This window comes from Colossoma macropomum, unplaced genomic scaffold (assembly GCF_904425465.1).
Source record: "Colossoma macropomum unplaced genomic scaffold, Colossoma_macropomum, whole genome shotgun sequence".
In the NCBI taxonomy this organism is placed as follows: domain Eukaryota; kingdom Metazoa; phylum Chordata; class Actinopteri; order Characiformes; family Serrasalmidae; genus Colossoma; species Colossoma macropomum.
This window is the reverse complement of record NW_023494789.1, coordinates 34,583,270-34,596,489: the sequence shown is the minus strand read 5'-3', so window position 1 is coordinate 34,596,489 and position 13,220 is coordinate 34,583,270. Positions and strand designations below refer to the sequence as shown.

The 13,220-nt window shown below is 39.0% G+C and overlaps 1 protein-coding gene across 2 annotated transcripts in view; it reads left to right on the top strand.

Annotated features, from left to right (window-relative positions):
* phc2b (polyhomeotic homolog 2b (Drosophila)) overlaps positions 1-13,220 on the top strand; it is a 37,271-nt gene that overhangs the window by 5,928 nt on the left and 18,123 nt on the right. For both annotated transcript variants that reach the window (XM_036571099.1, XM_036571098.1), the window contains exon 2: positions 8,468-8,765. In XM_036571099.1, coding sequence (XP_036426992.1) covers positions 8,529-8,765 — 237 coding nt within the window. In that variant the 5' untranslated portion in view covers positions 8,468-8,528. The remainder of the gene's footprint in view (positions 1-8,467; positions 8,766-13,220) is intronic.

Sequence of the window (13,220 nt, the reverse complement as noted above, 5' to 3'; positions counted from 1 at the left end):
CAAAATATTTTGTTGTTTTGGTTCATATCCTCATAGTTTACAATGAACACATTAAAGTAAAGAGATTTAACAGTTAAAAGTAATACAAACTCATTTTTTTATAATTAAAGAATAATATAAAAAAAATGATGAATGTCGGTAATGAGAAATCGATATGTGAGTGCATTGTGGTAATGAGAATTGGGGTAAAAATTGGCAAAAAAACTGAAAATGTAGAAAAAGGAATAATTTAACCTGCTATATGGTACATATAGAGCTTCAAATGGTCTACTAAATGATATGAGCATTTTTCATCTGTTAAAGTCAGTTTTGAGTTCAGATCAACTTTTGAAAAAATGTGCCAAAAAGTGTTCTTTTTTAAAGAACCGTCTTTCTAAAAGAAGCATTTCTGTAAATGAGATGTGAGTGTGAAGAACCTTTTTAACTGTTTAAACCAGATGCGGTTGTGTTTTTTTTTAACTTTAATCTCTCACTTTTATATCTATACTCTCAGAAAAAAAGGTATGAAACTCTCACTGGGGCAGGACCCCTCTTATCACTGGGGTGGTACCCTCAAGAGTACATCTCAGTACCTTTAGTCAGGGAACATAATTGTACTATAATCCATTGAAATTATATTTTCTAAATTGTATTGACTCCACACACCCCGTCTTGTCTCCAGTCTCTTTATTTTATTGTTCTGTTTGAAAACATTAGGTTTGAAATGGTGCAATTATTTAGTTTTCCACTGGGAAAAAATTATTTAAGGTACACAACTGGACCACTGCTGTACCTTTGAGGGTACATTTACGTTGTTTGCACCTTGATGAACAAAAATGTACCTGCACAAAACCTTTATTTCTAACAGTATACTTACATTTGCTTCTTTAGTTTCTTAGTAATTACTGAATAATCTGTAGTAGTTAATGAATAACAAGTCTCAAGATTAATAACTGAATAACGAGTCTAGGGCTCAAGAGGTTAATTTTAAGAACCTCCGCATAACGTAAAGATTCTATACCAATAAAAGGATTTTCTAGAACCATACAGTTGTGTACAAACGTTTGTACACCATGGTTAAATGACATATATTGATAATAAGTTATCACATCCTTTACAGAGAACAAACTGAAATATGCAGTTTTTCTGCAAATTCTAGGACACAATTTCTATTTGTTTTGTGTGTAACATATTGGAAAAAATGAAATATAAAATGTGCCATAACATTTGCACAGGCCACATTTTTTTTGCCCCCAATGTGTTCAATCCAGCAAATAAATGGTGGATTAAAATGTGCATTGCTCTGTACAGGATGTGTTAATTTGACCAGGGGTACCCAAACTTTTGCATATGACTGTGTCCTCAAGCCAAGAGCCTTTTAGGAAGCATTATTTTTAGGATTGTCAGAGTAATCAGTGGTTGCAGTCCTAATCTACGTGTTATGACAACAAATCTGGGGATGGGAAAACTGCACAGGCCTGCTATTCCTACTTCTACTTCTTCTCTCTCTCTCTCTCTCTCTCTCTCTCTCTCTCTCTCTCTCTCTCTTCCCTCTCTCTCTCTCTCTCTCTCTCTCTCCTTCTCCGGCTGCATCTGTATCTCCATCCTCTGCTGCAGGCCCTGCCCCCACTCATTTCCCACTGACTGGCTGAGTGGGTAACTAATGTGGATCAAACCCACAGCAGACAGACAGCACCCCCCCCCCACCCCATCCCATCTCATCCTGCAGCCTCATGTCTCTGCCTCCACAGCCTCCTCTCTCTGTCCCTCCATCACTTCATAGCGTTCTACCTTTCCATCCCCCTCTCCTCTCTTATCTGCTCTCTTCGTCTCTCTTTCTCTTTTTGGTTTACTCTATTCTATTAAGCCATCTTTTATGAAAAATCTTCAATCTGTAAAGAACCTTCTTTTAAAGGTTCTTTGAACTTTACAAAAGGTTCTTCGTGGTCACATCTTAAATGCTTTTTTAAAGAACCATCCACTGAAAGGTTACTTAGGGAACCCAAAGTGGTTGTTCCAAAGAACCCTTTTGTGTACTTTTCCATCCAGGTACCTTATAAGCTATTTAGCTTTTTTCATTCTGCTCAGCTTCCACACCTGCCTAATAAATCTTCCTCTATCTTTTTATGCCCACATCTGCCTCTGTTAACCAATCCTATTCATTTGTCCCTGTCTCTCTACCCATCCATCTCTCCATCTCTCCATCCCCTTTATCTATTCCTCTCTCATCTCTCTCTTTTTTCACTCTCCCTGATGTGCTCGCTCTCCGCATCCTCCTTTCCACACTCCACTCCTCCGCTCTAATTTATCGGCCCCCACCAGCAGCTAATCTATATGCTAATAAGCAGAGCGCAATCAATGACGTTCCTGCCCGCCTGACTGCAATCAATATGATATTTTACTCACATATGAGGGAAATCCATTTCGGTCAGGGTGCCGTAGCCTCTATCAGACGCAACACGGAAAGAATAAGTGGCTCAATTTAGCTCCTTTGATAATAGGCTCTATTTTCCTTCACTGAGGCTCTTGTGTTTATTTTCAATTTGAGGTGCCTCCTCAAAAGTGGCCACTATTATTGAGTGTTATAAGGTGCCATGCAAGTTGAAGAGTGCCAAAAATTATATTCCCCTGCTAGTTCACCTAGGAACGCTCCGTTTTGCCATAGACAACTGACTGAAATCATTTACTATAAACTTACAGCAGCGCTAATGAGCAAGAAAAGACCTCATTAAGCGGAGCAATCAATTAAGCGTGACCTTGTAAATTTCCTTGTCCTCCTTTAAACGGATTCATTTTGAAAGGTTTTATTATTAGTCCTATCCTCTTCCTCCGTTCCACATAGTCTGTCAAATTAATGGATTCTCAGACTGAATAGTGAATGCCAGACATCAAGTACTGGACAGGGATCATATTTACTGTGAGCTCTCTCTTGGGACTGGCCTTCTTCCTGCATTTTGGCAGCACCCACCCTCTATTCCAGTTCCAGTGAATATTCTAGTGATGGTTGTACGGGTAGGTGTGTGGAGGGGGGGTTGGGTTGGTAATGCTTGTGGAAGAGGATAAAAATTCATTACCATCATCTTCATTAGTGGATACCCAATCGTCCAATCAGCACACGGCCCTGCGTTGGGATTCCGAAAGGCATCCCCCTGTTGGCTGTCGCTAGGAGACCACATAATCGGGGTGGAAAGAGGCAGAGAGGGCTCGCGTGCGTGCGTGTGGATGATGTGTGTTTGTGAGAGAGAGGGAGACTGAGTTGGCTGAGACGGCGGGCGCTCGTTGTGAGGAGGCAGGACCGGGATACGCGCGCACACACACTCATATATACACACAGGCACGTCAGACAAAGAAGCGTCGGGGTCCCGGGGGATGGGGCTCAGCACGGGGCCGACAGGAGCTCGCACTGCCCCGCAGAAGAGGTAGGAGCTGGGCTTTGTCTAGCAGAGGAACTCTCTCTCTCTCCTTCCCTCTCTCTCTCTCTCCCTCTCTCTCTCTCTCTCTCTCTCTCCCCCTTTCTCTCTCTATGGCTAAACCTGGACATCTATGTAAAATATCCATCTCTGGCCTGGCTTTCCAGACCCAGATTAAACCCTATGGACTGTTTTTTTTCTGACATGGATTAAACTAGTATTGGGCTTATTTGCTACACCAGTGGTGTTTCGCCATTAAAAAACCTATATTTTTTAGACTTAGACTTAGTCTTGCTCTGAGAAACTGGCTTATTATTTAGTTATTACTCTTAAGGCGTATTACTCAGTAATTACTATGTAACTACTGTCAGAAAAGTGTCAGCACAAATATTTCCAAAAGTAAGTGAACTGAAAGACAATATAAATGTAATATAGTTAATTCTTGTTGCATTTTTTAGTGTAGCTGTGAGAGTGAGGAATTGGAGTCTGGACCAGCCAATGTTTTAGGAGGTTAAATTTAGCCTAATCTAGACTGATGATTTTTAATGGGACATTACCATTGGCACTTCACTTCAGTCCAAGGCTAGACTTAATGTGTGTGAGAAACTGGCCCTGTGTGTTTATTTTAGCTCTTTCCTTTCTGTCCTCTCCCAGCTTTCCATGTGCCTGCCTTCTCTCCATCCATCAGTCCCTCCGTCTTCTTCACACGTCCCTCAAACTTTCAGCATGCCTCTGTTTTTAATCTGTGTGTGTTTCTCAGTTGTAGTCCTGTTCTGTCCAGTTCCAACCTCTGTGTCCACATCACCGCCAATCTGGCCATTGGACAAAATTTTTTCTCTGTGCGCTGGAGTTGCCCCAGCAGATTCACTGCTGTGAGGAAGAGATGCGCACAGACAGTGGAAGCAGCTGGGTGGGCTGTCTACTCTGACACCCAGAGAAAGAGAAAGAGGAGAGCATTGGAGCTCAACTCAGTGTGACAAGTCGCCTCTCAGAGCAAACACTGAAGACGAACCCAACAGTTTTTCTTATTGGATATTCCAAGCGGGGATATTTATAGATTCGGGTGCTGGAGTTGTCTTTGTGGATGACAGCAGAGGTTTTTGATGAGGCTTTGATGTGCATTGTTTTATTTATTTATTTATGCAGGCTTGAACCATTTTTGAGGAGACTACATTGTTTAGAATTAGTTAAAATCATGAATGAACTTCTAGTATTGTCATCATATTGCTGCATATAGCAAATGCAAAATGTCTCGCGATATATGAACTATATGATATATGGACTGGCCTGCATTATTTGGAACAATATAATTTACATTTGTTGGATTAAAACAATACATTGATTCATTCAGATGCTCACAGAAACTGTCATCTGGAACTGTGATTGGTCAGAATGTTTATAGCTGGCTAGAAGTATTTTTTTGCATATTTCAGCTGTCTGAGATCAGTATTGCAAGAGCATAATAATTAACAAACAATATATGGTGCAGCTCTACTTGACATAGGGTTGAATGATTTAGGGAAAATAACAAATTGCAATTTTTCGAACGAATAATTTTTAAATCACAATTATTTTCTAGAAATGAAGGCCAGGCCTGTAGTTTGGACAAGAAGAACAGAAAATCCACTTTGGCTGAACATAGTGTGCCAGACTGCCAGTTAGCTGTGGTTGTGATATCATAGCACATGGATGATTTTGGTTGGTCTAACGTATCTACAGGCAATTTTCAGGCTCTTACCTTATTAGTTTACCTTAAACTTGGTAAGACAACATTGTTGATAATAATATGGGCTATAATTAAAATTTGCAGCGCCTGTGATTTGAAAATTGCACTCATTCAAATCACAATTTCAGTATAAAAATGATTCCTATATCAGCCCTAGTGTGATGAAGATAGTAATGATGATGAGGTTGATGATGATGATGATGATGATGAGAAAGTTATTTATTTCAATCTCATCCTATATCCTCAATCCCCACACATCACTGATGGTGGATGGAACTTTCTTAGTATCTTGTGTCACAAAACCATTACTGGGCCTTATCTCACAATAGCACTATTCAAATCATCCTGCGAGTGTGATTTCCCTGATGTATTTTCACCCGCATGAAATAATGAGACCCAGGGCTTATATTTAGAGTATGTAATTACCATGGCTGTAATTCATTAACTCCTCGTAGTGTAGGAAAATTGTCTGCAGGGACTGAGATATACAGCAACTGTGTCTCATGTCATGTCCCAATTAAACGGCAGATACAGATGATAATTTGTTTGAGCTAAAAAAAAACAGTGATTGACAGATTGGGAGTGCAGTGAAGCTAATGGTTTGGATGCAGAAGTGGCGGAGGGGGGGTTGGCGGGCAAGGCCGTTTCAGGTAAGCAGTGTGGGGGATGTAGCTTTTGTGTGTGCGTGTAAGCAAATAAGGGGAACAGAAGCCGCTCAGTGTTCCCCAAATGTCCCAGTATCTCTCTCTACCCCTCTTTCCATGTGCTCTTAACCTCCAGGCCTGGGCTTCTCTCCAGGGGACCGGGGACGCGCACAATTCTATTAACAGAATAGTGAAGTTAAGCCAGCATGTGTATGTGTGTGTGTTGAGATTTTGGGTAAGATAGATGACCCTTCAGTCCAAGTGGCCACTTCCCATCCATTATCCTTGATTAGCTATGATTATATGGCTATTGTTAGGGCGGTGAGAGTGACTTTGAAATATCTCCCCATCAGCGTGACCATCTCCGTCTGAGATAGCTCTGTTCCTCGTGGCTCTTAAGAAAACACTGGCGGCTAGGTGCCAAACAAGATAATGATCAAAAAAAAGGAGCCAAGATCCCTCAAAAAGAGGTTCAGACAGCCTGAAGAGTTTTGCCATTCAGCTGCACCTTGACCTTTGCTGCTAGATGAAGGCCCACAATTAAAAGCAGAATTCTCTGTCCAGGCTGTTTGGGTTTGTTGCAGGAAAGTGAGGCTTGTGAAGGAAATGTTTATTTAACTCTCAGCTTTGGGCTTTTTTGTCTGGGAAGAGTTACACTGAAAAGCAAACAATGCAGTGATGTCATTTGCTCTGAGGAAAAGGCATGTTTTGTACCTTTTTGTGTCTTTACTCAAGATGATTGCTGTTTTGTGTGACTGTTATAAGCAATGGTGCAAAAAATGGGAGGGTGGTGTTGGGGGGGGGCAGGTCTCCTCCGCTTTTGCAAATTATGCATGGTCAGAAAAAATACAAGCTGTTGAATATCAATTATTTTGGAGCTGTTAATTACTGTTTAAAACTCTAACTGAACCCTGTTTTGTTTAGATATGTTCAGTAATGACAAAAAGAAAAATGCACTGACCTGCTCAGAAATCATTTTCAACACTACTGTACTGTGATTGTTTATTGACTTATGCTGTGTTATTAATAGTCTTTCCTTTTTCTGTGTACTTCTTCTCATATTTATCATTGTTGCATTTGTAAAAACATTTATAGCAACATGCACATAGAAAAAAAAATGCCACAAAACCACATCTCTATAATGAATATGTAGGATATTGTTATTATTTCTGTCAAGAATATTATTTGTTTTTGTGTTTTAATATTTATATATCAAGCATAGGATATCAATATGATAGGTGTAATTGTTGGCATACTTTATTTTTCCATTATTAAGTTTGAATTGCTGCAAGCATTAGCCACCTGACCTTGATCACCCCCATTTGTCAAACTAAACGTGCACCCCTGGTTATAAGAATGATACTGATATCCAATATTTCAGCCAAACATCAGTCGAATCTAAACATCTGTCCAGAGCTGACGATTTTTAAGCAAATGTGTGCAGATTCTGCTAAGGTTCTGATGTCATTGTGCAGCCCTATTTCTTTTTACATCATTTGAAAATGGTGCTCTTTATATTACATAAACCTTTCATGATGAATAGATCAGTAGAACAGTAGAACAAATGTTTAGAATATGTTCTCCTTCTCCTGTAGTTGATGTTTTGGAGATACAAGTTTTTCCTATAGAAACAAAAAATATATTTACAGGTATTTTTGGCTGAACACCATCTTTGCTAGTTGGGACTGTTTCTATACTTTTAGAAATAAAGGTTCTGTGCAGGTACATTTTTTCATCAGTGTACAAACAATGTAAATGTTCCCTCAAAGGTACAACAGTGGTTTTAAGGGTCCAGTTGTGTGCCTTAAATACGTTTTGCCAGTGAAAAAAGTACTTATTTGTATCTTTTCATAACTGAATGTTTTACAACAGAACAATAAATTAAAAAGCCTGGCTACAAGACGGGGTGAGTGGAGTCAGTACAGCTCAGAAAATATAATTGCAATGGATTATGGTACAGTTATGTTCCCTGACTAAAGGTACTGAGATGTATCCTTGAGGGTACCACCCCGGTGAAAAGAGGGGTACTGCCCCAGTGACAGTTTTGTGCCTTTATTTCTGAGAGTGTAGAATAGTCATGACTAGGAAAAGAATGCAAAACTGCAGAAGGCTGGAAAAATGTTCCCTAATTTCTCCACCCCCTTGGTGTGGCAGATGTTTGTTTAAACTGTTTGGTTTGATATGTGAGCAGCTGTATAATGGCAAGGAATCTTCTGGAAATGATCATTCGGCCTTCAGTATTACAGAAATGTCCAAAGAACTTTGATTAATTAATGCTACATCAGTTTGCTAACCTAAACATGTGGAACATATGGACTCTTTTCACATGCACAGCACTGTGACCAATAAGGTCCACTGACTTAAAATTAAACTCAACTGCCTCAGAGATATTTAGACCAGTGAAACCTGATCAACTAAAAAAAAGTCTGAAACTGAAATACACTGTTATTTTATTTGTTCATATTTAAATAGAAGTTGATTAGTAATATGAGCCCTCAGTCAGTGTTCAGCTGTCTCTGTGGTCTCTAACTAAATTTCCACACTCGGGTATTTCAGTTTCCTTGCAAAGCCAATTACACAGCATGGTGCTAATGGGTGATTTATTTTATTGTTGTTAATTTGACAGTACATAGCAGACACTGACTGAGATATAAGCTAATTTCAGACGTGTTTACTCATCCTGACTCCAAATCTCCTTTTCTTATTAGCTTGCGTAGAGTGTGCCAGCGGGGCAGTCGTGGGTCAAAGGTGAGGCGTCGGGGCGGCACCATGGAGGGCGAGCAGGGTCCTCCTGCCTCCAGTGCCAGCAACACAGGCACCTCCAGCTCCTCCACCAATACCAACACTCCCCCCACCACCACCAGCACCAGCAGCGCCACCAACCCACCAAACACCCCCAGCAGCAGCAGCAGCAGTACCAGCTCAGCCAGCAGCACCAGCAGCAGCAGACAGACCGTACCACAGATTTCAGTGTACAGCGGAATACCTGACCGGCAGACTGTACAGGTGAGATCACACACAAACACAGAGCTAGAGACCACCTATGTTTATTTCTGACACTTTTAGTTGCACATGCAGTGTTGGAAAGTTAAAATTCCATTTACTTGTGCTAAGGCCCAGTCATACTAGTGTTTGCCTGTGAATTTTCATGAGTGAAATTACTTTCATTGCAATGGAATTTGCTACAACAAGTGATTTCACATTGTAGACTTCCAGGGTTGTGTGCAGAATTTCACGTAAGGTTCAACTCTGGACAACTTTGACATGCAAATTTGCATCCTCAGCTAATAGCGCTACTGCTTTGAACGTGTTGACCTCTGAACTGGTGGCCCTTCATTCAAGATTCAAGAGTTTGTCATATGCACAGCAGAAACAGGCAGTTACACTGTACAATGAAATTCTTACTTTGCTGTTCCTCCATTCACCAATATAGTCTTAGAAAAAAAATATAAAGTATAAGAATATATTAAATACACTGAATAAGTATAAATACACTAAAAACAAAAAAGTAGAAAAGTACAGTTATAAAGTAAAAAATTACAGTTATAACTATCACTGTATCATAGCACTGAACCTCCAAAATGGAGGAAATGCTAATTTCACAAGTGTATATGCACAAACCTTTAAACATTTCTTTCTCACTGGCTATAAATAAACACATGAAAGAGAGACTTCATGACGCTGTATAATTAGCTATACTTTTGCTAACTGTGATGTTAGCCCCATGGCTAACTGTCCCACCACCGCAGGAACTGTGCTAGTTAACTATATCATTTTGTTACATCTAATTACGTGATATAATTATTTCACTGTGTTTTTATTGTTCATGGTTAGCAAGTTAGCTAGCTTGTTAACTGCACCGACATGGAGGATTTTTTCATCGCCAATCACACCCATTTGATAAAACGACGCAAACCACAAGTCGTGTGACTGTGGCTTTACAGTACTCGAGCACATTTTCCCTGTAACAGTACTTCTTGAGTTGAATTAAATTATAGTACTTTTACTTGAGTTCATTAAAAAAATAACTTTCATATTTAATACCCAGAGAGTGAAAAATGTGCCTTTTAGCTTGTAAAACAAGTAGATGAAAGCCCTATTAACCCGTTAACAAGCCAAGTTTTATTACACACTTCTATAACCTAAGAATAGCTCCATTAGTTTGCATGGAAGTCCCTGTAGTTACTGAACAATAAGCCTTTGTATGAAATAGACCTGGATTGTCAAGGGGTTAAATGTAGAATATTCAGAAGAATATTGTATCATGAAGGCCAATCAAAGCACAGCAGCACTCAGCTCCAGTTACAGTTCAGCCACTAAACCCTACAGTTCAGATGTGTTGAGGGATATCAGATTTGGTTGAGAGAGGATACGAGCTCACACACTGAATATGCTTTATCCGATTTGTCATCTTGATTCATTTTTATGAGCTGCTGATTATGCCCCTTGAAACCTGTCAAAATCTCCTCTTTTCACAACTCAGCTTCCACCCTGAGGAAGCATACAAGCAGTTAGTGGGCTGTCACTAAAAGTGATATTATTAATAATGTACACATTTTCAAGTAATAAGATTTTTTTAAATGACCAAACCAAAAAATAGACTTAATTAAACAGTAATGAACCGTGAATAACCTTTCAGTGTTTTTCAGTCTACTTTGTTGGGAACAGACAAGTAAATGCTGTTACAGTCGTACGCACATTTTGAATACTTAAAACTACTTTATACTTCACTAGTTTCACAAATTGTTAAAAACATGAAACGTAAAATATAAAGTGTGCCATAACTTTTTGCACAGGACACATTTTATGTTTTATTTTTCCCTACTATGTTAAATTCAACAAATAAAGAGTAACTGTGCATTAAAATGTGCAGAAGTGTGTTCTCTGTAGAAGATGTGTTAACTTACTTTCACTTAGAGAATCAAGAAAACATGTAATTTGACCAGGAGCACCCAAACGCTTGCATACAACTGTACATGGAGTGCATAGGTTTATAAGGTTTAATGCAAATCTTAAATGCACAAATGCACTAAATACTTGATTCAAGTAGGTACACCATTTTGGCATGAATCATATACATTCATATACGTATACATCATATACATATCATATAATGATAATAACACAAAACTACTTAAACTGAAAGACACACTGGTGTTGATTTAATATATGTTATTAATGTACAAATGATGTACATATGTAAATCAAGTAATTTCAATGCATTTTTTGAACACACAACTGATATGAACTCCCGTGTTGTCATGCTGGAAAAAGGCAACACAAACACAGCGGTACACACTCACACTTAATCACATTTGTAACCTCACCCTCACAACTTCTCACTCACACCTATTTTAGAGTGTTAAATTTGTGTTACATTCATAGAAAGGCTGCCAGTGAGCATCTCTCAATAATTTACCTGTGCTGCCTCCTGCTGGACAACCCTGAAACTGCATGAAGTGCACAAAATATCAAGAAATATGTTCGTACTGTTTGAAGCTGCTCAGCTGGGATGCTTTATCCTTGTCGCATCAAGATCTTTGCAGGCATTTGCTGATGACTGTGTCAGGTTACTGTGGTTTACATTCTCCGCCCCCTCTTTGTTTTAGTCTGCATCAACCTTGACCTCTGACCTCAGAGGCAAATCTTCCCCTGGTTAATCTGCTAGCTGACCTTGGTGACAGTCTTGAATTCAGTGGGCTGGCTATAAAGATTATCATTTATTATTTTATAATTAAAATGACAGCAATGGCAAGAACAGAGAATCTAGTCATCTACACAAATTTACCCTACAATGCATTAGACATACAGACACGTAATCAGTTACAGTAGGCTCCTAATGACTGTGAATGATGAGTCCACTATAAACTGGATTTATTTAATCACAAACCCAAAATGAACCCACAATTTTTACTCAGTTGTAACTTATTATTCACTGATACGTTCACTGAGACAGATCAGTTCTGAACTATTTGAGACTATTGAACTATTTTTTTGAGAAAACTGTCAGCAGGAATTAATCCCATGTTTGGGAGCATTTAAAAAGTAATGCATTGAATTGACTTGATTTAAATGATTTTCCACATGAAATCAAAGTAAGTAAAATCAAAGGCAAAACTGTTGATGTCATTGGTGATAATTTTAGGGGTTGCGTGTTGGCTGTTGAAAAAATTAGCTGTTGCAAAAACCGTCAAATATCAATTATTAAAAAGTTGTCAATTATAGTATAAACTCTAAATAAACCCAAAGTAGGCTTTTGTTTCATTAAGTTATAGTTTGCAATAACTGCCCATAACAGTTATTCATTTTCTTCTTGATTATCATTATATTTATCATTATTGGGCTATTTTGCTATTTTATATTTTATATTTATTAACTATATTTATTATCAACATACAAACTAAGAATTTTAGTAACACAATGGAACTGCCATTCTGATTGATGTATTATATTATTATTTTTATTAATAATGCTGTTTATTTTTGTGTTTTCATGTTGACATGTAAAGCATGTGATATCAATATGATAAGCTGTAGTTGTACTGTGTTTACACAGCTTTATTTTGAATTGCTGTTTGTTGGCTATAGACTCCTGACGTTGCCCCCCTGACCCCCACCCCCCAACCACTTAATATTTGTTTTACATGCGTAAATTATGCGCACATTTGAATATAGTAAATTCAGTGCATCACTTTTTTTCAGTCAAGCCAAAAAGAGTAAACATCATGCCGGCTCCATGTACTATCTGATTCTTTAAAACAGCTGGAACAACACATACTGTACTATTCTGCAGAACTTAAATCAAGTTTTAACTATGAGTAAGTCAAATAGTGGATGTGCCAGTTACTGTGACAGATTTACCTTCAGAGCATGTCAGTGAAGAATGATGTTTGAGGAACGCAATTTAGCTAAATAAATAAACTACGCTGCTTCTCATAAATAAAAAAACAGTTTTTGTCAGTAGACTCAGACCCTTGGACACTACTACCCATCCAAATACATCCCTACACATTAGCAAGCACAGAGCAGCTAGATATTACAATGAGTTTTCTACAAAATCCAAACATGGATCAGCACTCCTGCTCTGAGACGCAGTACATAACATGCTCGGCTGCATGTGGTCTGTGTATTATCTGCTTAGTTTGAACGTGTGGTGTGTTCAGGTCACGCTCTGCTGTACTCACACCAGAGCAGGGGTCAGAGCCTCCTCTCGCTGTTACCTAGCAACTGTACAGTAGCGGCCAGTCCCGTGTGAAAGCTGAGGTAGGGGGAGGAGCTAGGAGGTGTGAGGAACAGCCAGCAGCCAGTAGCGAACAGAGAAAAGACCTTCAGGACTCACACTGTGTCATTCACTGGTGTCAGGACAGCATGAGAAAGGATGACATTGTAGGCTGATGCACTGCTGTAACTGCCAAGTGAATCTCAGTTATTTTAGTGGCTTAGTTTTTGCTTTTTTTAGCCC